Source organism: Pediculus humanus, genomic scaffold, assembly GCF_000006295.1.
Source record: "Pediculus humanus corporis 1103172107436 genomic scaffold, whole genome shotgun sequence".
NCBI classification, from domain to species: domain Eukaryota; kingdom Metazoa; phylum Arthropoda; class Insecta; order Psocodea; family Pediculidae; genus Pediculus; species Pediculus humanus.
Genome location: NW_002987058.1, coordinates 195989 through 220954, shown reverse-complemented (window position 1 = coordinate 220954; position 24966 = coordinate 195989). Strand labels below are relative to the sequence as shown.

The window sequence follows — 24966 nt, the reverse complement described above, 5'->3', positions numbered from 1 at the left end:
CGAATATTCTCCTCTATCTAATTTTTCTTTAATTTTTGATAGATCCATTGGATTTTTAATTATATCAAAATAGTCTGGAATTCCTAAAAGTTCTGGATCAACTTTAGTCCGGAATGGTACAGACTCTGGATCTTGTCGGTACAATTTTTCTAACGTGGGCATTAAAGCTTGTCTAAGTTCATCAGGTTTAAAAACTGAAAAAACGGAAAAAAAAAATAAAAATTAATCTTTTTAAAACAAAAAAAAAAAAAAATCACTCCTAAAATAAAAATTTCCCAAAGGTGAAAATAAGAAAAAAAAATGAAAACTTACGACAAGGACACGGACATTTGGGTTTTTTATCCGTACTACTAGGTGCTATGGGTTCGATTTTAAAACTCGGCTTAGTATCTTCTCCCATTTGAGTAGAAGGAGTCATTGGTTCTTCTTTAATGGTAGTCGACTCTTCTCTTCCAACATCCATCGTTTCCGATTTAATTTCAGTTTTTATATCCGATACGCTTCCGCATTTACCAGAACTATCCCGGCTGCAACTCATATCACCTCCCGATTGTTCTTCCTGTTCTCTTTTAAGTTCACGCTCTTTAAGAGCATCAAGTTTGTCTTTGGTTTCACTTGGCGAAGAATCTTCATCCTGATAAATTAATTTTTAAATAAATAAAATTAATATTAATATCATTATTATTATTATTATTATTGTAACTCTTCGAGTAAAAAATTAAATTTTTAAGAAAGTACCCAATCCCTTTAACCCATACATATTATTCCAATAAAAAATTATAAATTAAGAGAGAAATGAAAAATTTTTTTTTGGAAAAGAAATATACCTGATGAAGAGCTGCAGTTATGGCGGCCATCTGAGAAGACATTGAGTTTACTGCATTTCTAGCTGCTCTATCACGTTCACTTTGGCCTCCACCTTTACCTAAACTTGCTAAAATATTACTGCAAATAAAAAAAAAAAAAAAAAAAAAAAAATATTATTTTAAATATTTTGCAAAAGAAAATTGATAATTTTTCATTATCAAAAGAAAAATACCTATTGGAAGGCGTAGTATTCCCAGGAGGAGTGGCTGGAGGTGGAACGCTGGATGGAGGTGTAGAAACTGGAACACTATTAGGTTGGTGTTGCAGTAAATTAGAAGGAACTTGAATAGTGACAGAGCCGTTACTAGATACAACCGTCGAAGAAGTTCCACTAGCAGCACCTCCTATAACTTTTTGGGACGCACCTCCTCCACCTTAAAAAAATTTAATTTAATTAATTATTCCAAGTAGGGATTAATAACAAAAGTATTTCAAGGATAAGTGTATACTTGAAACATTTTTATAAACTGTAATAATAATAATAATAATAATAATAAATTATCATCTTACCAGGAATGACAGCACCAGGACTTTCACTGGGTATTGGCGGAACTCTAGCAGGATTGTTAATATTTGAAGATTGAAACTGAGATGTTTGTTGATTGAAAGAAGAATTGGTAGCGAGATTAACTTGGGACTGAGATGTTGCTGGTCCTTGCAGCCTTTAAAAGAAAAAATTAATTTTAAGTAAAACATTTTTTTTTTTTTTTTTTTTAAGCAAGTCCCGTCATGATTGAGAAATACTTACCTTGTATTCATCATATCAAATTGGCTATTAGGCTGTCCATTGAACTGACTAGAAGGAGAACTAAATGGTCCTGGTGCGACCATACGTTGAAATGGTACTCGACTGTAGAAAAAAAAAAAAAAAATTCGATTAAAAACGATTCTCCAGTCATTTAAAAAAAAAAAAAAAAAAAAAAAAAAAAAAAAATATTAGAAAATCATACCTTATTTGAACATTCATTCCGGGACTTTGAGATCGAATTGTTTGATTAACGGTATTTTGAATAGGGCCCTGAGCCCTTGGTCCTACTAAACCTGGCCTAATGGTATTTTGCTGAACGTTTAAGGGAGCAGGATTTTGCGCCTGCATTTGCTGCTCTTTTCTTTTCTGTCTTTTTTCTTCTAGTTCTTTTTGAATTTTATAAATTTTTTCGGCTAGTAAATGGTAGTATTCAGACTGTAATAAAATTAAATTTAAATTTAATAATGATTGTGGAGAAAAAAAAAACGTTTAGAAAAATCAATTTTTTAATTAAATTAAATAATTACCCGTGAATTAGCCATTTCGTACATATCACCTTCAACTTTCCTAGCGTAAGCTACAAGATTATGCATTCTTTTATCGAGCATTGCATTAGGATCAGGGGTGGGGAAAATTGCTTGCACTCTGAAAAATGAAATTTATACGTTTATAAAATTTTTAAATTATTAAAAAAAAAAAAAAAAAAAAAAAGTACTTGAAAAAAATCATACAATTTATGAACTAAATGATTACGAAGATCTGGAGTGACCGACATGTGCCATTCCTTGGTTCCCTGAACAGGAGTTGCTTGAACCTGGCTAGTAGTTAACCCCCCAGGAAGCGGAACATTACTTAGCCTATTATCACATCCAACCTTTAATAGAAGATAAAACAATTTAAATTAAAGCCCAGAAGTTATTTTTTAACCAAAATCTAAATTTGGTAGAATTTTAAAAAAAATTACTAACCCCTTGAGAATCGTTGAGTGTGAAAATGTTTTGAACAGTCTGTTGTATGGCTTGTGCCTGCTGCGTAGCACTAACTACAGTGCTAGCAGTTGTGGCTGGCATTGCACTAGTCGTTGGATCACTACTAAGCGGAAGGCTGACATTAGGAGCAACCACTTGATTCCCAGTTCCAGGAACAGATGCACTTTGGGGACCTATTGGAGATACAAGCGAATAAACCACGTAAGACTTATTTACGACTTTTAAAGAATCATTTTTAACAAATATTAAAGTCTTTAAGGTTACTCACCTTGTGGTGCCATAAGTCGCACGCTGCCTGACATTGGAGCTTGATTCATTTCGGTAGAAACCATTCGCGTAGCAGGGCGAGTAAGTAAGCCACCAGGGGGTCCTGGCTGTCCACCAGTAATAGGACATTGCATACCTAAGGCGTCATAAGCTCTTCTCATATCCGATGGTGATGGATTTTGTTGACTTCCAACAGCTTGATTTGAGATCACTGAGAAAAAGTATAATTATTCATAAAATTTTTTATTTGTATACATCTTGATCGAGTCGTTAAATCATTTTATTACTGTTAATTACCATTTGCATTATTTCTATTCTTATCGGCTTGCTTTAGAGGCAAACAAACGGGACAGTCAGAACGAGTGCAATGCTTCCAGTGTGAAATTATTTGCCTAGAAGAAGAACAATGAGGGACGGTACAGGATTTTCCTGCCTGACATGTTGTCATGTGGTTTAGAACGTTTTTCATGGTCTTGCAATGAGGCAATATGCACTGAAAAAGAACCAACATGTTTAATAACAAATGAAACTTACATGAAACAATAATTATTTTTGCTAAAATATAAGAATTTTATTTAATTTCTAACCTGCCACTGCTCTCCATTTGCTTGGCTTTCCCTTCTTTGACATTTATGAGCATGCAAAAGCAATACCAGTTGCTGTTGAATTAATTTTCGTTTTTCTGGGTCAGCATTAGATGTTGGTTGCGTTGGTTGTTGCTGCAAACCTGGGCCGCCTTGAGTGGCTTGCTGAGGACCAGGTTGTGTTCCGGTAGGAGCTCCAGATTGAGGCTGAGCCGGACTTGAAGCTGGAGGTTGAGCAGAAACAGCTCCACCTTCCTTGTTTACAACTGAAGGGCCACCTAAGAAAATTAAAATCATTTATTTTTAAAACTTACATAATTTTAAATAAATTTTTAGAGAAATTAAATGGTCTATTCGTATATAAACAATAAAAAATTCATAAATTTAATAAAAATGTTAAGTTTAAGAAATTTTTACTAACCAATTGTACCCTGAACACTAAACCTCTGAGGCTGTATTTGAACAACGTTACCAGGAACTCCTCTTTGTTGAGGAGTCAAAACTCCTTGAGAATTGAATGTGTAAGAAGTAACCCCCATTGGCCCCATTCCTTGCCCCGGACCTGGTCCCGGCCCAGGCCCCTGCAGCCGTGGCCCCCCTATGCCTATATGATGACCTGATGCACCTTGACCAGGTCCAGGTCCTCTAACTAAATGCCCCTGCATTGCTGCTGCCCTTGCTGAAAGAATAGGACCATTCTGAAGCTGATGTTGACTTACATTGGGATGAAGACCTTAAAAAATTTTCAAATATATATTTATTAAAAACTCTTTTTTTTTTTTTTTTTTAAATTTATCATTTTTTTCCCTTCGAACTTCAAATATATCTTACCCTGCTGAGGCATTAAGTTACCAGGCAGTGGCTGTTTATTTAATGAGTTTGTTACAACATGTCCACCGCCCATGGTGTTAAGAGGGCTACTGGTCATAATCATTGTGCCCACCATTCCTGTAATGTGCATTTGTAAATTTAAGTTTTTTTTTTTTTTTTTTTTAAATGTTTTGTTAGGTAAATTTTTTATAAACGATTGTTAAATGATTTTAAATCTTGTAAAATTCATAAACAATATTGATCGAAACACCAAAAATTTGAAAAATATGATTTTTTAAATTAATAAATTTACAACTACCTTGACTATTCATCAATCCCTGACTGCTTGGAGTGTTTAAAACAGGATTTTGTAAATGATTTACAATTCCTTTTGTTCCTTGTGACATTAGGTGATGAGGCATATCTAATGCTCCATTTTGCATTGGAGGACCCATGCTTGATGCAGGACCCGCACCTGGTCCTGGACCAGCATTAGAAGGCTTGCTGCTTTCAATTGCACCCCATGAACCTCCTGTAGACATAAGTTTTTCAGGAAGTTCATTTTCCAAATCAAACATAACATTATTGGGAAAGAGATAAAAAAAAAAAAAAAAAAAAAAAAAAAAAAAAAATTTATTTTAAATTTTCATAAAAATATTCTATTAAAAAGAAATAAAAAAATTTTTTTGGTATATGGCATTAATAAAATGATGTAATGATAAATAAAATTTTCTAATATTAATAATAAAAAAAAAAAAAAAACTATAAAAATTTGAATAAATTATTGACAAATTTTTTTTATACATATATAATATTATTATGTTTACACAGACACATACACATGCATGTATGCATTTATACATATATTTATGTATGTAACTATGTCTAGTAAAAAGCACATTAATTTTTTATTAAGCATTAAAAAAAAAAAAAGCAAACATAAAATTTTTCCTTACTAACAAATATCTCAATATTTTGTATTTTATTGTGCAATAATATAGCTAAAATTAACTGATTTTAAATTTTTACATAAAATGCAATGTTTTTTTATTAACATTAGTATTTTTAACAAGTATTTAAAGAAAACTTACAAAGTTAATTTAGCCAAAGTATCAAATATTTATTTTTTATAAAGATGAAAGATGCAACAAGTATCATTGTGAAAACTACAATTTAACGTAACTAATTTAAAAATATTTACAATTAAAAAAATAAAATGAATAAATAGATAAAAATCAAAGAATAAAGAATATTGTTATTAAAGTGGGGCAAATAAGTGTCAATCGCAGACACGAAAACAATAACATTGGCCATGCTGTTTTCACATGTATTCTTTCAAAATAAAAATATATAAGAGAATTTTATTATTATTTAATTTAAAAAATTATGCATTTTTTATTTTTAATTTTTAATTAATGATTTTACTATATCTTAAAAAATTTTTTAAAAAGAACCAAGGTTGTAAATTTTTCAATGCCAAACAACTACGGTACGAAACGATACGCCTATTTTCCTAGTAATCATTCGTTTGTTCTATGCCTTTTAAATAAAATATTAAGTTAAAAACACTTTAACTGAAACACTTTATATTTTTAACTACTGTGTTACTTACAAGAATTGTCCGATGGTCCTTGCAATGGATCATTTAATTTCTGTCTTTTATTTGGCGGACCGTCTACAAGATGATCCGCCATGTTCGATATGAGCAAAACGAAGTTACTTCACCAAATTATTACATTAATGCACATATTTTTATTCAAAAAATATTCCAAATAATTAAACTCCACGCTGATTTTGGCCCAATCGTTGATGATTTTTTACATCCTTCAAGGCACATTTCAACACAATCAAATGCAAAATTTTAAAAACAGACATCAAGACCCAAGCCTGGAAGTGGGCCTATTCCATCGAGCTTCGTTTCGCCATCTTTGAAAGAAATGCAAGTAGAAGCGATTTCAAACAAAGAAGATTTTCACTTTCACTGTCACCAAAAACTGATTAAAACACTAAATACTCATTTAATATGTATTTCAGCACTATTTAATAAAACATTAAAATATACCTAATGCATGTATACAGCATTTTGTTCACGATTTTGACGGAAAATTAATACGGTCAATCTCTGACAAGATGGCGTCTGTTGATGAACACTTTTTCTACGCTTGTCAGTGAAAAATTTAGAATGTATTTTCTTATTGGTCGGAATTGTTCACGTGACTTTAATAACTATTACGATTGGATCATAGAGTAAATATGACGTCAGGAAAAAACGATTTTATTCGAATTTAACCGACTTTATACGATTATTAATTATTGTCAAGAGCAGGGGAAATTGTTAATTTTTTTTTTTTTTTAATAGACAAAGGAATATATTTCGATTGAAATTAATAATAATATCGAATTAAAATTTAAGTAATTTTAAAATATTTAAAATATTTTTAAAATTTATCATCCACAAAGTAATTACCATTTTTATTTTAATAAATAGAGTGTTATTAATTTTTCTTTGATAAAAATTTTAAAATCTAACATAGTCTTAATCTTTTAAAATAGAATTTTAATTAAACTTTTTTTTTTTTTTTTGGTTTTTAATTATTAAATATATAATGTAGTTATAACTAATTAAATACCATTAGCTGACATTTATTACTTTTATTAATTTCAATGATGAAATTATTATACATTAGTTTAGATATAGTAATATTCACTGTAGATTATAATGAAACTGTCAGGCTGTAAATAAATGTCAAATAATTTCATTTTACATCCTTTTTTTTAACAAATTACCACACAACTACCCAATTTTTAAATGATTGGTAATTTTTTGAAACATTATCAAGTCTTGTTTTATTACACATATCCAGTATTTAATTGTTGTTGATTTTAAAATAATTATTTCACATCAAACATCACAATCATCACAATTTTCATATTCGAAAAACATTACCATCTTTTTTACAAGTTTTAATTAACCTTTATTTAAAGTACCATGAAATGATTGTTTTATTAATATTTTTATGACAACAATTTTTTTTACAGCAGTAAACTTTATTAATCAATTATTATTAACAATTTTTTGTCCCCATAACTTTTATTTTATTATATAATTTTTTTTTAAACTTCGAATCATCCTTTTTTTTTTTTGTTTTATTTGTTTAACGACAACAAAAAAAAATTTAATAAAAAACTTTTTACTGCTAGGCAACTTATAAAAAAAAAACTATAAGTGTAATAATTTTTGTCTGCTTTATCATTTTTTGATTTTGTTTTTAAATTACATAATAAAATTTTTGTACATATATATATATATTTATTAAAAAAAACTCCAATATAAAATTTTTAAATCATGTTCGAATAAAAATAAATAATAATTTCAATAATGTATTTGTCTTATCATGTGTTAGTGTTGACGATAAAAATAATTATTTTATTGTTATTAATAAAAACATTGATTCAAACATTTACTGTCAATTGCCGAGAAATAAAAACGTTGACAGAAAATATTCGTTATTCGTTATTAAACGCACAAAATTTAGTACAACATATCAATCAGGGATATAACATAATGTATGATAGCGCAAGATCCCTCAGGAATGTTTTGTTAGGTTTTAGCATGATGAAAAAAGAAACTTCTAAGAGTACATTAACCGATGATGATCCTTATGTTAAAGAAAAAAATTATGAAGATGGTAAAAATTTTTTCAATCATTCTAATCCGAACAACATAATCAATGAAAGAAAATCAAATAATAATAATAATAATAGAAAAAAAAAATTAGTCGAAAATTTTAAAAAGAGTATGGAATCATTAAGTTCAACTAAACTTCATCAAAGTTATTCAAACGAAGATAAAAAATTAATTTTTTCTAATAATAATAATAATTCTAAAACTTCTCAATTGAAAGTATAAATGAATGAATTCATTTATTCATTCATTCATTCATTCATTCATTCATAAAATAATATTTCCATGAAAAAAAAAATATAATTAAATTACAATAATAAAATATCTAATCTTTTGAATTTTTTTTCCCCCTTTAAATCATCCCTTAAATTCTTTTAATTATTATTATTATTATTAATATTTTCAGTATTTCTATGTAAATAATATTATTTTATAAATAAAAAATTTATTATTATTATTACATAATGATGGAATAATTTCAATAATAATTGAAATTTTTCATATAAGTTTATTAAGTACATAATAATAATAACAACAAAAAAAAAAAACCGTCACACATAATAATTATTATTATCAATAAATAACAAATAATTAATTTTTAAATAATTTTTTTTTATTAATAATTCCTCATTAAGGAAATACATTTAAAAATAAATTTTCCCCCATTTGTTTTTATCATTGATATATATATATATACATACATAAACTTATTTAAATAATTTTCCCAACCTCGATCCCTATTATTATTATTATTATTATTAAAAATTACAAATTTTTTTGACATTTTGTATGTGTTATAAATAAAATTTTTGATATTGCATTGCTGGAAATTTATTTGTACTTATTTATTATTTAAATAAAAAAAATTTTTAAGGTGATGAATATGATACCCTTTGATAAATACAATCAAAAAAAATTGACTTTAATAAATTAATTAATTAATAAATAAATATGGTTGCAACAAAAAAAATTATTATTTAATCTATTAAATTAAGAAAATCATTTAATAATAATAATAATAATAAAATCCCAAAAAATAAGAACGTCTTGTCGTTTTTAATAGTGACCATAATAACAATAATAATAATAATTCAGATTAATTAATTGATTGATTTTTTTTTGAATTTTTAATATATTTATTTATTTATTTTTTATTTTTTTAATCAAAATTTTTTAATAATAATAATAATAATAATAATAATAATACAAATCATTTATATAATTGATAAATATTATTTAGACACTTTGGTAAAAAAAGATGTGTATGATAAAACATAAAATATAACAAATCTCTCTCTCGATATCAAAAAAAAAAAAAAAAAAACAAATCATTATTATTCATTTATTATTATTATTATTATTCCTATCAATATGTTAGATAAAAGCAGTCTTTTATTCAAAAAAACAAAACAAAAAGAATGAAATTATTAAGAAATTAACGCGCTGCAATTAATTAATTAATTAATATATATATTAAAGCATAAATTTTCCTTTTTTAAGCATCATCATCATCATCATTTTTTTGACTATATAGTAACAGGGCACTGATTTATTAAGTCGCGAGCATCAAAACGTCTCCAAGAATATATATATAATTATATATTAAAATTTTTTTTTTTTTTTTTCTACCTTTTATTTCTTATTATTATTATTATTATTATTATCTTTTTTAAAAAAAAAAAAAAAAGCATGTGGTCCATTTAATATAGATTAAATACTTTAAATTTTTTAATTGTTAAAATATCTTGCAATGCTAATTAAAGTAGCTTTCTCCTTTTTCCTGATTTTTCTATCTTTTCTCATCAAGCAGGTGTTTTGTTTTTATTTATAACTTTTTTAATTTTAAAATTTATGCAATATAATAAATTTTGATGACACATTTTTTTGCTCTCTGAAAATGAATAAATAAAATAATTAAAATCCTTCCCCTCCCACCTTTTTTTGTAATTCGTATTTACTTCCTTAATAATGTTTACTCGATTAATAAAATTACCCTATGTTTATTCAAATTTGGGTTTTTCTTTTTCTTTTTCTTTTTCACTTTCACCACTATTATTAACATCTTCTTCTTCTTCTGAATAATTTGTAGGTTCTTCACCAGGCCTTAAGAGTCTGCCGACATATTCGTATTTTTCTAAAAACAAAAAATAATAATAATTAAACGACTAAAGTTTTTTTTTTTTTTTTTTAATTTCATAAAAATTTATTATTAAACAAAAACATAAATAAAAAAAGTCTTAAATAATAAAATATTTAATGATTATTGTAAAAAATCAACCTTTAAACTGCATTTCCCATTCACGTACAGACTCCATCTCCATCGCATTGAGATCCGACAAATCATCATAATCATTATCTGTTATATCGACTGTAAATTTTGCTAATCCTCTAGAAGCATCTCTACCTCCAAAAGCAGAATAAGGGCCACCTGAAAAACAATAAATAAATAATTTTCAAATGTGGTTAAAAAAACAATTTTTTATTTCATAAAGTATATAATAATTAATTTGCATACTCATCAATTATTGAAATGTATAATTTAAAAGCGACACATTCTACGCATTGCTTTAAAAACAAGTTTATTAATTTTATTCATGAATAGTTAAACTAATAGAATTACTAATGAAAAAAAATTCATAATTGAATACAAAATTATTTAAACTTTGCTACTTTGAATTATGTTAAATTTTTTTTTTTCAAAACTAAACATTTTTTTTTCCCCCTCTTTACACACACACATAATCGATATTTGATAAACGAAATAAAATATAAATACTTTTCAAATCATAATTTTTTTTCAATTTCAAAACGAGGAAAAAAACAACTTATTAATTTTGATTACAATGCATAACTAATTAATAAATTCCATATTTATTGTAGTTTAAAAATAAAAAACTTGATTTTACTTAGTCATTTGAATTTTTATAGAAAATTAAATGGTAAATGCTTTCGAAAAAAAAAAAAAAATTATCATCACAACTTTTAAATCGATAATCAAAAGTATTAAAATAATTTATTAATGGCTGAAATAAGATAAGGAGATTTAAAGGTAAAAATCATCATTTTAATAATGATAATAAATATGAAATTTTTGTTGAAATGGAGAAAGTATTTTTAAAATAAGGTTAAATTCAAAATCTTAACAAAACGCAAACTCAATCCATGGACAGTAAACCAACTTTTTTTTATTGATATCTACAAAGTTCAAAAAATTAAAAATAACATATGTATGTCATTGTAAAGATATAAATGAAAATAATAATTTTAAATAATACTAAAAAAAAAAAAAATTATAAAAATAAATCGATGACGCCTCAAAGTAAACTAACACAGATGAAAATAAACAAATAAATATAAAACGGTAAAATAAAGTTTAAAAGATTTTATAAAAAAAAAAAAATGTATTAAAATAAAATTATACAAACCGGGTCCGTAAAAACATTTTCCTTTTCTTGTTACATCAAATACATTTCCATTAACAGCAACCAATATTCTTCCATCCGGTTGAGTTCCATCATATTTTCTTAATTCTTCAACAGTAAAGTCTTTTTTTAATTTAGGAAGCTTTATTTCTTCGGGTTGTGGTTCAATCGACTGATTTCTACTTTTATATATTTTATATACTAAGAAAATAATTATTCCCACTAAACCTAAATTTAATGGGCTTGTAACTAAGTTCATAAAAGAAATATAAAGAATATTAATTGCACTTTGCAAATCATCTTTTGAATCCGCCATTTTGACAACTTTAACTCGTCACGTTTCATAGAGTCTCGTCGAACCGAACTACGAAATCGAATGAAAAACGACTAAATTTATAAATAAGAACGGAGCGCGCGTTATACAAACAGATTTACCGTTACAAAAAAATCATTCATTTTAATTTTTTAAATAATCATTTTACTTAATTTATTTTATTCTACAATTAAACAATAAATAAATAAATATATTGTTTTTTAAATAATTTTTCCCAATTTTATATTATAAAAAAAAACTTTTTTTCATTATTATTTTTCCAACGGATCTCACTTAAGATTTCATTTTATTATTATTATTATTATTATTTCAAATCCACGCACGATTCGAATATAATTTCAAATAAAAGAAAAATACTTTTTTTTTTTTTATCGATAATTTGTAATATAAATATGATAATAAATAAAAACAATCAATTTTATTTTATTAACTCGTCCTGTCTTCCTTATTAATAATTTACAAAACCAGATAGATATTAAACGCAAACGATTCTATTCGATTAATCGATCCAATCGATTTTTAAAATCGATTCGGTGTAACGTTCCCGGCATTTCTCACTGATAATAAAGAATAAAATAAAATAATAAAAAAACAATAAAAATTCGATAATAAATCTCTCGAGGGGGGAGGGAGGGGGGGAAACAAACAAAAAGTTCAAAAAATTTAAATAATTTCGACCGTTAGCGTATTCAAAAATTAAAAAAATTTAATTTTTTCCCCCCATCGTTACCATCGTTGTAAAAATTCGACTCCATTTACAAAATGGCGCCATTAAAAAAATTTGGGAAATGTATTGTTTTATATAAAATAAAATAAAATAAACCATAATAAACAAACTGTGATTTTTATTTTATATATTTTTAGCTTTATCTTTTACTTATTAATTTTTTTAGTAAAATTTTTATTTTAATTTTAATATAAACTAATATAAAATAATTTCATTTGCAAAAATTTTTGCATATTTTATTTTCTTACATATATATATAATTTTACAGAGAGAGAAAAAGAGTGAAAAAAAAAATTTATTTATTTATTTATTATTCTCTTTAAAATATATATATATATATATATATATATATATATATATATATATATATATATATATATATATATATATATATATATATATATATATATATATACGAATGACTAAAAATTAAATATATATAAACTTATAATTACATAAATATTAAAATTTGTACCTTTTTGATCATTTTCAAAAAGGTTTTACCATTTTTTTCTATAAAACAAATTTTATTTATTTATTTATTTTTTTACAGATTTTAATTTTTAAAAATTAAAACAACAAAAATGGCAATATTATTTACACAGAAAAAAAAGAAAAAAAAAACGTTTAAAACGTAACATATTAAAATAGACTAAAAAAAAAAAAAAAAAACTACAAGTTATGATGATGATTTTCTTTAAATAAAAACTAATATTATTATTATTATTATTAAAAAGAAAAAAAAGAAGAGAGGGAAAAGGTTTTTTAAAACAGATGTTAACAACATAACTAAACCTTAATTCTTTAATATATGTAAATATATCATCATTTTATCTTGCTCCCTTTTTAATAATACAAAAATGCCGATTTTTTAATCAAACAAACGATTTATAATCATTATTATTATTATTATTATTTTAAATAAAAATAAAACCTGAAATATTATAATAATCACAAACTGCTTTTAAAAACTTAAAATTGAAAATAAATCTATCACAACATGTATTTAATTAATTAATTAATTAATTATTTAATTTTTTTTTTTTTTTTGCAATCGAAAAATTTTTTTTTGTGATAAATAAAATAAAATAAAATAAAATAATTTCATTTTAGTCACGTGATTTTTTCATTAATCAAACAAATACACATTATCGATTAATATTTATGAATGTAACAAATAAAAAAAAAAAATTATATGATTATTATTATGAGGAGACAAAAAAAAAAAAAAAAAAAAAAAAACTATATTGTTTATAACAAATGATTAAAATTAATTAATTAATTAACAAAAAAAAGCGATTGTATGAGATAAATATACCCGTCGGTTTATTTTTTTTAAATAAATAAAAAATTAATTAAATTTCAAAACAGACAAAATAATAAAAAAAAAAAAAAAAAGTATTTTTAATGCATATCAACTGGAAGACAAACAAAATATTTTAAATATTTATTATTATTATCATCTTAAAATCATTTGCTATGACACGGTAACAAACAAAATATTTATTTATTTATTTAAAATAAAAAAACCGTCAAATAAATATTATGTGTCAAAAAAATTATTTTATGTAAATTTTAAAAAATTAATAAATAAAAATCCTGATTAATATATATTGAAAATTTGATTAATATTATTAAATAAATATAAATATGATTGATTGATAGAAAATTTAAAATACAAATTTTCGAGTAATGATTTGTTTAAATAATTCCATTAATTAAATAAATAAATGTTCCGACAATTAACGGTTCCCCAAATATTTTCATTATTTAAATATCGGCAATTTTATATATATATATATATATATATATATATATATATATATATATATATATATATATATATATTCAACGTCCCTAAAATATATAAAATATGAATGAGTAATAATAATAATAATAAAATAATAATAACAACAAAATTTTTATTTCAGAAAAAAATAAATAAATAAGAAATTACCCCAAACAAAAAGTAAACATATTTGATATTTCAATCAAATTCTACATCACAATATCAATCATCTAATAATAATAATAATAATAATAATAATAATAACAACGCCATTCATACGTTTTATATAAATAATTAATTTTTTTTTTTTTTGTTTTCTGAAACCAAAAAAAAATATAAACTATTGAATTATTTATTCGGTAAAAAAAAAAAAAAAAAAAACGGTAAATCTTTCTTTATTATTGTTATTATTTATGTTTACCTGATAAATTAAAAAGGCTGTTACAAAAATGTTTAGGTACAATTACACGTCTATATTCATATATATATATACACACATCTTCGTATTTAAAATATTTACAAGACCCAACCATTTCATTCTACCTTATGATATACCCGCAGACGCAACGGCATTTTGTAAGAGGTGTTTGTTACTTTCGCAAGATAAATGTTCTATTTTTTCTATTTCCGCCCAAGACGTTCGCACGTCTAAAAATAACTAAAAAAAAAAAAAAAAAAGGAATTAGAGATTACAATACGAATGAAAAAGCCCGCCGATAAAAATACCAAAAAACTCACTTGATTCAACCATGTTTCGTCTGCTAAAAGCTCATTTAATATGCACGTCGTGTCTTTATTCGGATCCGACGCCCTTTTGTCCGTCACTCTTTTCGCACATTCTATGTACATTAAATATTTTTGGTGCGCGGCTTTATTGCAGAGAGAAACTCGCCAGCCGCACGAATGGCACAAAAAAAAGTCCTAAAAAATGATAAATAGTTTTTTTTTTTTGTTACAACAATGTAAGGAAAACAACGCGTGATTAATAAAAAAAAAAAAAATTACCTTTTCGAACAATGCTTTAGGATCAGGTTGACAACCCTCCAATGTCGTGCTATTGTAAGGTTGACCGTACATTTGAATTCTCATTGATACCTGAAAAAAAAAAGATTTAGGATTTAGCGTAAAGTAAAAAAATTTTCACGAAAGGTTAAAAGGTTGTCATTTCAAATTAATATTTATTACCTTAGATTTTTCACAAGCGTAACAAAGCGTGTTGCCGATTTGATCCTTAGGCAAATCCTGTATCACATTAAGGCAAGGCCACGTTTTTGCAGAAATTATCAAATTAGGTTTCCATTTAGTCACGTTCAATAAACGTCTGCAATGATCCTCTGTGACTTCATCGATAGCCTTCACGTTGTTGAGAAAATATTCATCTGAAAATTAAAAATCGACGCGATCATTATTAAAAAACGGTTTCCTTGGACTCCATCCCGGAACCAAAACGTAATAAATAGTACCTTGTTCCTGAAGTATTTCCGTTAAAAAATTCGAATCAAGGGCTTGACTTATGAGAGTTTGTATGTACACTTCGAAAGAATCCTGATATTTTTCAAGATCTTTCATGACTCTTTCCATCAATTCGGGATCCTCGTTCGGATTCATTTCTTCACGCATGAGTTCAACGATTGTTTCCAAACGTGATTGAACCCGAAATCGAACAGGTACTGTTACATATATATGCCTATTTTGAGCCGTCCATCCGGAATACTAAAAAAATAAATATTATTTTAATCGAAGAGGAGGGAAAAAAAAAAAAAAAAAAACCTATTAAAATTTAAATGTCTTGTTCTACTACCGTGCTAATATTTCTATACAAAGTTTTCCCATTTTCATCGAAAGGCTCATATTTTTGCAATAAAGTTTTCCCATCTATTCTCCAAATCGGGGGATAATCTTCGTGAAGATCACTTTTCATAACTACAAATTCACCAGTCTGAAAAAACAAAATAAAAAAATGTCATCAACTTGTGTTGTGTACTCGCCAAAAATTAATAATAAAACATTTTTACAAAATATTAGGCAAGTATAAATAAAAAAGGTTTACCTTATTAACTTGCATTTCCATTGAATCTTGCGTTTGTTCACCGGCTGTTGCAGGTATACCTAAATGAGGCTCAGAAATTTTTGTACTAACATTATGACTAAATTGTTCCAAATGCGTCGTCGTTTTGACATTATTTTTATTTTTTGAAGCACCTTATTTTGAAAAAACAAAAAAAAAAAAAAAATTCAATTTGTTTACCCATTTCTTAACAAAATACAATCAAAACAAAAACAGAAAAAAAATACGAAATAAAATTACTTTGAACTGATTTTGTATAAGAATAATTTTTTTTAGAAATTCTAGCGTCTTCGTCGGAACTATTATTATCTTGCTTCTTTTTAGACAAAGATGTACTCAATGATTTACCAACCAACGATCGAGATTTCTTTTTTCTACTTTTCATATCATCGTCACTGTCACCCTAAAAAGATCATCATTAAAAAAAAAAATATTCATGAGAAAAAACTTATCACTGATTTAATTGACACACGTTAATTACTAACCTTTGCTCCCGGAACCCAAACGGGATCAGAATCGGAATCAACAAAATCAGGATCGTCCGCTTCCATTTCATCATCTTGCCCTTGTTTTTCCAGAAAATTTTTCATTGTAGTTTTCTCTTTTGCCCGCCTTTTAGATGTTTCGCGACGAGGAGGCAAAAACAGAGGATCAGAAACTGAAAAAAAAAAAAAATGAAAAATGAAAAATGAAAAATAAGCCTTTGAAAAATTTGATCAAAATTTATATTTTGTGAACTCATCTTGGAAGTTACAATACCTGTTATTGTTCCCGCTTCTCCCTTTTTCTTTGAAACACCTTTGCTAGATGACTTGTTCTTTTTGACCATTCCTTTTCCCGTTTCCATCATATGCAATGATTGCGAAAAATTTTTCCGAATCTTCGAGTCTTCGTCAGAACTATCCGAGTCATTTAATTTTCGTTTGGATGTACTTTTTGGCAGAGGATAAAATCTAGGATCGTCATCAGGATTGTATGATTTTTCATTTCCCTTTTTTACACATTCCACGGAAGGGTTTGTTTTTGATCCCATTGGAGAAACTATCGTATTGGTGACTGTAGACGCAGATACACCCACTGCAGATCCTACAGGTTTGGTCACTGTAACAGACGCTACGGACGTCGTCTTCAATTCGGGAGCATAAAGTTTCGTGCGAGTCCAAGTTGTTTTTCTACCTCCCCGACTAGGAGGGGGAGGAGAAGTATCTCTTTCACCTTGAAGAAATTTCAAATAGCTTGCCATAAAACCAGAATTGGGATCATTATATCTTTTTTCTGGCATTTTGATAGGCGGAGGTAACTGAAGAGAAACGTTTGGATTTTGCTGCGATGCTAAAACAACTTGAGCGTGAGCGGTTTGAGATAAATATTCCAATTCTTCCTCTATATCCGGCACTATAACTTTAGGGTTATTATCTTTGACAACAGACTGCTGAAAGTTCTGATTCTGATTTTGTGAATTTTCACTGAAGGGAACCGTAGTTATTTCTACTCCGCCGTGAAATTCTTGGTGATGGGGATGGTGACCTGCGGGAATATGAAAAGCTGGAAAATATGGAATAGTTGGAGGAGGGTGATGAGGATGGGGTACCATTATACTTTGATGTTGATGTGCAGGGCTTCCTACAAAATTCGTTCCGTGACTAGCAAAGGCTCCTGCAGATCCGGTAAACATTTTAGGAGGAGGAGGTGGTATGTTCCACCTTTCAAAATCAAAATAGGCTCCATTCTGCTGTTGTTGGCTCTGAGTATTGTGATGAGCGGGAGGAGGAACTCTGCCAGTTAAATATTCGGCCATTGCTGCTCCAGCTAAATCATTTAAATTTGCTCCTCCTGTATTTGTCGAAGAAGAATTTGTATTTTTTTCATTACTTTTTCTTCGATTTTTTTGATTGGTCGTCTTAGAGGACGTAATTCTAGTTTGCTCTTCTGACTTGACGTGAGTTTCTGCTGCTGTAGGAGTCGATACCGAATTACAGTTCTGCTGCAAATTCTTAACTATTGACATGGGATCTCCACGACACGAAGATAAATCTTGCAATGGAATATTCTGTGAACTGGGATCGAAAAAGGCTTGTTGTCTCTCCGTCACGGGTAATCCGGCATTATTAGAAGGATTTGATCGTTGAGGAGTAACGTTAACTTGATTCGCTTCGATTCCATTGTAATTCGTAGTTGAGTTGGGAAATTTTTGAGAACGATTTTGTCTCTGAGCAGCATCACTTTCCCACAATTGGCTACTAGGATTCCTTGACGAATTATTTGTATTACCAGCATTTTCCGTTCGAGTTATAACACTAGGATAGGCCACATTTTGTTGATTACTAGGAGTTCTTGACACTGTAACATCTAAAGGACTTGTTGGAGTTACTTGAGAATTTTTAAAACTACTATTCTGACACTCCACATTAGACGGGCTAGGCATACTGGCCATTGGAGAATTATACATCGGGTAGGCAGGGGAAGGAACGTGGTTCAAAGGACTGGCCTGAGAATGAGCTTGAAGCGGACTTGGTCTTCTCGGAACTGCAACATTGCACTCAGGGCCAGTACTGCTTCCGCTAGAATATGCAGAATCCGCACTACCCGTTTTCCGATTATGAAATTCATTTTCACCATATCGATAATTTTGATTTACAATGTACTGACTATTTCCAGTTCTTTGAACATTCTTATTGGAAGGGTAACTTATAGCAAAACTAATTGGAGCACTTTGATTTGGTTCTAATACCTCTGTATTCGATCTCCGGTCGTTTGTTTGATTTGCTAATTCGGGGTAAATTTTAGTTTGAGCCTTTGTTTGTATTGAATGCTGAGGTGCTGATGTTTTCGAAGCGGGAGGTACAAAATTTTGATTAACTCCTCTACCAGGAGTCGACTTTTCTGTTGCATTTTGATTCGGTCTAGAATTTTGATTCAAGTAGGCTGCTGATGTTCTTGAAGGTGGTTGCGGTATTCTATACTCAGATTTATTTTGAATCGTAGATTGATTAGATGAAGCAGATGATACTATACATGATTGACTATTTGTAATAGCGTTGGGAACGTTACTACTAGTCCCGTAATTTTTTGATGATGAATAAGTGTCTAGTGGTTTCTGATATGTTCCTGTATCAGAAAACGTTGTCGAAGTAGCTTGATGTTGAAAGAAAGAAGGCGATCCAGAAGGTATAATTGTAGAAGCGGATGAAACAACAGGTTTAATCGAGGTAACTAAAGGTGACTGACTACGATTGGTTTTCTTATTATTATCGTTTGAGTAATTGTTACTACTGTTACTAGTGTTTGAAGCTGTTTTAGAATATTCGGCATTAGTAGATGCTAATTGGGGATTTATTGGATTCAATGCTTGAGGTGTGAAATGAGTCGAGTTAAATGTATTTTCAAAAGTAGATGTTGATTTAGATGGACCAGGGGAACTTACAACAACAGTTTCATGTGGGAGAATTCCAAAAGGACTAGGAAGTTGGTTATTACTTTGATGAGACCAAGTATTAGTGGAACCAGAGTTTTGATGCTCAAAATAAGAACCAGAATTAGTAGAATTGATATTTTGATGATGAACTTGAGAATAATTTTCTCTCAAATTTGATATTTCAGGTTCTACTGCATTTTGTTTTGATGCAACTGTGGTAGCCAAAGCAGGTCGATGTTGAGATACATTTAAAGCAGATGAATAGTGTGCAGGTTTCGGATTAGCATGATGAAACAATGGTGAAAATACAGCATCATAACCTACGGTCGGAGGAGATAAAAACCCTCCTGGATTAAAAGTTGTACTTTGACCTAATTGGCCTGCCAAGGTGGCTGTTGTATGTGCTGCTGCTTGAAGAAGTAATTGATTTGTAGTTGTGTGAGCTTGAGTTCCACTTTGATGTCCTGCTAAACTTGTGTTTTGAAATTCCGATGAACTAGTTTGAAAAGTGCCTGTAGCATTAGCAAGACGATTATATGATGCAGCAGCTGCATATGCCGACCAAGGCACAGCAGGATCCATTATGCTATTCCCCTTTTGTTGTTAAATTTAGTTGAGACAGCAATTTCAGAATTCATTATTTCTGCCAATAAAAACATTCAGCCGAATATTTATCTGAAACAAATTCAGGAATCAGTAATAATTTATACCAAAGTACAAAAAAAAAAAACTAAATAGTTCATTACAAATTAAGGCTGTGTATATTTAAAAAAATAAACTTAATACTCTTGTAAAGAAAAAAAAAGTAAAATTGATTTTAAAGTTAACATAAAAACTTTAAAAGGCGACTCAAATTAGATTATATTTTTTTTTTTTTACAATAATAACAATGTCAAGGTAATCCTTTAATTTTTATATTAACTTAAAAATTAGTTATAAATATTCTTTAAATCAAAACAACTTAACAATGAATATTGTTAAATTAAAATATGAGTTTTTGCTTTAAAAAAAAAATCATTCATTCATGAACTGTGATAAAAAAAAGAACACTTCTTTTTAAAATTAAAAAAAAAAAAAAGGTAAATATATTACTTTTAAAAAAAATTTCACATTATTAAGTTTTAATTACATAAATGAATTTTATTATTATAATTTAGGCAAATTACAATTGGTAAAAAACAAAATAAATGTGGACCAATTTAATGCAAGAATAAACACTGTAAGAAGAGTCAAGGCCATATTTTCCTATGCAGTATTATAATGCCAGTTGCTTGCCTCAATAATTCATCTTAAAGTCTCCCTCCATAATACAAAACAAACCCAAACACTTGTAATCAGTCAAGTCCACTTCAGTTTATTTACAGATTTAAAATTATAATGATTTAAATTTTTTTAAAACAAAAACTTTTTTTAAATGTATCATTAACTAAACGAATCAATGTAACAAAGAACAAAAATTACATTTAATGAATAGTAAATAAGTAAGCCTATCGTATAAAAGCAGCCATAATAATTTTTATACCATCGCGTTTCAAGTAAATTTTCTAATAACCTAACTAAAGAAAAAAATTATGTGTGTAAAAAAAAAAAAAATTTTCCTATTAAAAAGAAATTTAAATTTTTAAATTAATGTTTATTCTTTATTGAATTAAAGGTAAAAATTATGTTTAAAATATGGCTTCGTAAAAGTACCGACTTTGCGGACCCTGGAAAAACCACTATTTTTCCTTATAAAATGTACATAAAATGATTCACTTACTGGGTGAAAAAAATCCAATTCAAATTCTAATTTATAGCCAGTTAAATATAACTTTAAAAGAATATTTGAAGAAATCATAAGAACAATTCGAATGATTTCAAAATTACAATAATATTCCCATTCAAATGAGGGACGCCATTTTGATTCGAGTCAACATTTAAACACGTTCAGAATCACATTTTAACCACATGATTTTTATTTTCTCTATGGTATTTACCTTTTTATTTATTCAAATAGTTTATTCAAACCAGTTAAATAATAATTTATTTTTAAAAAAACTGTTGCATTGTACTCAAATAAATGAAGGAACTAATGCAAAAAATAAATTTAAAATTATTGCTGAAAAATTTTATTCAATTTTTTTTTATAAACATTATTAAAGTATTCAGAGGAACTTTGTATATTTGATCCTTCTAAAAAATTATTTGAACTATTAAAAAAATTTTATCACATCTTTAAATAGCTCTAATATTGTTTTCGTTTAAAATTGAATATTTATAAAAAAAAAAAAAAGGCAAACAAAAATGAAACATTTACCTTTTACTTAAAAATTGTCTTTCTTCAATGAATTCAATGAGAAAAAAGGCTACCTGTGCATCCTTTGTTGCCATGTATTATATTTCCTATAGGCAAATTGTAGCATTTCATTCACATGTCTCGTTAAGTGTTGACTCAATGGATTAAACTCTCTAATAACTTTATCCTTAAAATATTTTTTTAATAAAATTTTAAATAATTTGAAAAAATAATTGTGATTATTGTAGTAAAAACAAAAATGTTTACCTCGAAAGGCTTAAGCTTAGCTAATTCAAACCTGTGAAGAGATTCATGAACATTACTAGCTTTTTCTTCGAGAGTTTTTGTTGTCGGAGGGAAACAAGACCAAAAGTGTCTAAGCAGTTCACACAATGCATTATATGTATGCTTCAGTTCTTTCTCAAGTTCTTTAGGTACAAGTTCTAAAATTTTAACATTATTTTAGAAAAAAAAAAAAAAAAAAGGAAAAAATATCAATCAAAACTTGGTGCTTAATAAAGTGAACAGCATACGTGCTAAAGATTCTTCCTGAAATCCTTTCATTAAAGCTCCACCGGGAGTAAGTTCACCTAATGCTGAAACAGCATTTGCCGGACTAACTAAAACCGGAGTGCTTTGTTTTTTTTGAACTAACCAATTTTCACTTTCTTTTGCCATTTTAGAACAGACTGAAAAATAATCTGTTGATATATCTAAATTAGCAATTTGCATTGGGCAATTTAGGTATCGTTCAATCTGAAAAAATTATAAACTAAATTACTAAATAGTTATCATTACACTGTAAATAAACTCTTTTTAAAAAAAAAAAAAAAAAATTTGAATGTCACAATAAAATTTAAATTTAAAATTTACTTGTGATAATTGCAATTTGGGTGCTGCATCATTTTCTTCTCCTTGTGAAACCAAATCATCAAATACAATTTTTTCTTGTAAACGACTCTGCAATTATTTTATATTATTGTATTTTATATAATTGTGATTAAGTTCAACAATACAATATAATTTCATTTTTTCATTACTAACTTTTTTCGATTTAGGCTCCTCGGCTGATCCATTTGGTATATCTGATTTTTTTGGAACTGGAGCAGAACCAACTGCTACCATTCCATCACTTGTTGTAAAAGCTCCATTTGATTCATCATTTTTTTTTTCGCTAGCTTTTAATACCATAATTGAATGCTGATTAAATCTGCAAGTCAATACCTTATTTCACTCAAAAAAAAAAAAAAAAACTATCAGATAACATTAATAAAATAAAAAAACCAATAGATTTTACCTTTTAATCATATTTTGATGAACTATATTTCCACTTGATGCTTGGACTGAAGCAGTAGAAGTTCCTGTGCCATAGCCTTCATCTAGGGTTTTGTCTTCAAATTCTGATATATTACACAGAACATCAGGTACTCCATTATCTAATTCTTTTTTTAATTCTATAGATTAAAATAAAAAAAAAATTTTTTCATTGTTTGAATATGACTATTGATATTCACAAAATAAATATTAATATATTTAGTTTATTTAGTTTTCCTTACATAATTTAATTTTTATGTTAATCGACATTTGTCAAAGGCCTACTAATTTTTTTAAGGAATAATTAGGGAGATATACTTATACATACAATTTAAAAAGTACCTTCATCATCTACTCTCGCGCATTCTGTAAAAACATCCTTATTGCCAGCATTTATCCTATCCCTGTGGAAGTAATGACTTTGAAAAAATTTTGTCCAAAACTCAGCTTCCGATAATTTGTGAGGAACATATTCAAGATGCTTGTGCTTAACTGCTGGATATGTTTTAAATATTGACTGTATAACATCTGCAGTCAAATTGTACTTTAATCCATTACAACCATCAGTCTGTGGTTTTATATCAGCCTAAGTCAAAAATATGGATTATTACCTTACATTACAATTAAATGTAATTAGATACTTTACGGTAGTTATTTTATTATAAGTCAATGTAAATTTGTAAAATTTGTAATTTGAATACTTACTAAAAATGCTCCATTAACTCCAATTTCTTGTTTTTGCATATTCATTTTACTCGTGTACTTAACAGCATGTTCATTCCAAAATTGCTGAGAAGTAATAACTTGAGTTATTACTAAATCTCGATACAATTGCAATAAACTAGGATTTTCCGATAAAAGCCTCGAAATGAAAAATACAATTTAAATAATATTTAAAAGTTTATAATAATTTTAATTAAAAAAAAAAAAGGTAAAAATTTAATTACCTATTTTTTTCTTCTAGTTCCTTATCAATTTTTCTTTTAAATTTAGGAAGTAATTGTACTAATAGTTCTTTAACATCATCTCTATCTTTAATTTGAGCTTGAAGACCCAGTCTGTTGGTAAATTGAAAAGTTGAAGCGCTACCATCATGTAAAACAACTTGGAGTTGAATTTTTGTTTTACCTTCGGGAGAAATTTTTTGCACTAAAATAAAATAAAGAATTAAAACATTAAATATTTTCTTTTCGAAATTTACATTAAGTTTTTTGTTTTTTTTTTTTTTTCAAACTACTTATTACTTTTAATGTCTGCATATTTGTGACTCACTGAAACGGTGTCCCTATTATCCATCATCCAAGCTAATCTTTCATTCATTACATACAAAGTTCCATCCCCTTTCTTATATCGCACTTGATTTACTTGAAGTAATACGTCCTCAGATGAAGTAGTCATATTTTATCTAAGAAATATAATAATAATTATTTACTTTCAATGTGATCAATTATATTAATCGTGAAACAACATCTCACTTCCAATTTTTTTTTTTTTTTTTTTACCTTAGTTATTAAATAAAATTGTATTTAAACAAACAAGTTAAAAAGTTTTGTTTTGAAATATAAAAAACCGACATTAATTAAAATCGTACCTCAGTCACAAATACCTAAAATGCCCTTAAAATTCAAAATATGAACTGAGTGCATTTGTTTGTTACGACTACAATGCAACC

General features: G+C 27.2%; 4 protein-coding genes across 4 annotated transcripts in view; all 4 read right to left on the bottom strand.

Annotated features, from left to right (window-relative positions):
• Phum_PHUM086710 (CREB-binding protein, putative) overlaps nt 1-4843 on the bottom strand; it is a gene marked incomplete at both ends in the record, with an annotated part of 10455 nt that extends 5612 nt beyond the window's left edge. Inside the window, 16 exons of the mRNA XM_002423752.1 lie at nt 103-194; nt 313-634; nt 828-945; nt 1040-1211; nt 1378-1529; nt 1616-1717; nt 1818-2050; nt 2143-2260; nt 2347-2489; nt 2584-2822; nt 2873-3082; nt 3169-3364; nt 3459-3733; nt 3877-4188; nt 4287-4403; nt 4585-4843. Of these exons, the coding sequence (XP_002423797.1) occupies nt 103-194; nt 313-634; nt 828-945; nt 1040-1211; nt 1378-1529; nt 1616-1717; nt 1818-2050; nt 2143-2260; nt 2347-2489; nt 2584-2822; nt 2873-3082; nt 3169-3364; nt 3459-3733; nt 3877-4188; nt 4287-4403; nt 4585-4843 (3060 nt within the window). The remainder of the gene's footprint in view (nt 1-102; nt 195-312; nt 635-827; nt 946-1039; nt 1212-1377; nt 1530-1615; nt 1718-1817; nt 2051-2142; nt 2261-2346; nt 2490-2583; nt 2823-2872; nt 3083-3168; nt 3365-3458; nt 3734-3876; nt 4189-4286; nt 4404-4584) is intronic.
• A 5107-nt stretch (nt 4844-9950) lies between these two features.
• On the bottom strand, nt 9951-11688 carry Phum_PHUM086700 (membrane-associated progesterone receptor component, putative; the record flags this gene model as incomplete). Its single annotated transcript, XM_002423751.1, has 3 exons — nt 9951-10084; nt 10229-10378; nt 11376-11688. 3 exons carry the CDS (start codon nt 11686-11688, stop codon nt 9951-9953), a joined length of 597 nt encoding a protein of 198 aa, XP_002423796.1.
• A 3078-nt stretch (nt 11689-14766) lies between these two features.
• Nucleotides 14767-20287, bottom strand: Phum_PHUM086690 (uncharacterized protein; the record flags this gene model as incomplete). Its single annotated transcript, XM_002423750.1, has 10 exons — nt 14767-14843; nt 14957-15143; nt 15228-15317; nt 15408-15601; nt 15686-15935; nt 16024-16161; nt 16273-16424; nt 16531-16693; nt 16776-16948; nt 17050-20287. The coding sequence occupies 10 exons, from the start codon at nt 20285-20287 to the stop codon at nt 14767-14769; spliced, it is 4662 nt and encodes a 1553-aa protein (XP_002423795.1).
• A 1763-nt stretch (nt 20288-22050) lies between these two features.
• Nucleotides 22051-24692, bottom strand: Phum_PHUM086680 (TFIIH basal transcription factor complex subunit, putative; the record flags this gene model as incomplete). Its single annotated transcript, XM_002423749.1, has 11 exons — nt 22051-22149; nt 22248-22423; nt 22514-22736; nt 22762-22779; nt 22854-22940; nt 23025-23190; nt 23278-23434; nt 23637-23880; nt 24000-24156; nt 24242-24443; nt 24539-24692. The coding sequence occupies 11 exons, from the start codon at nt 24690-24692 to the stop codon at nt 22051-22053; spliced, it is 1683 nt and encodes a 560-aa protein (XP_002423794.1).
• Nucleotides 24693-24966: the final 274 nt, after the last annotated feature.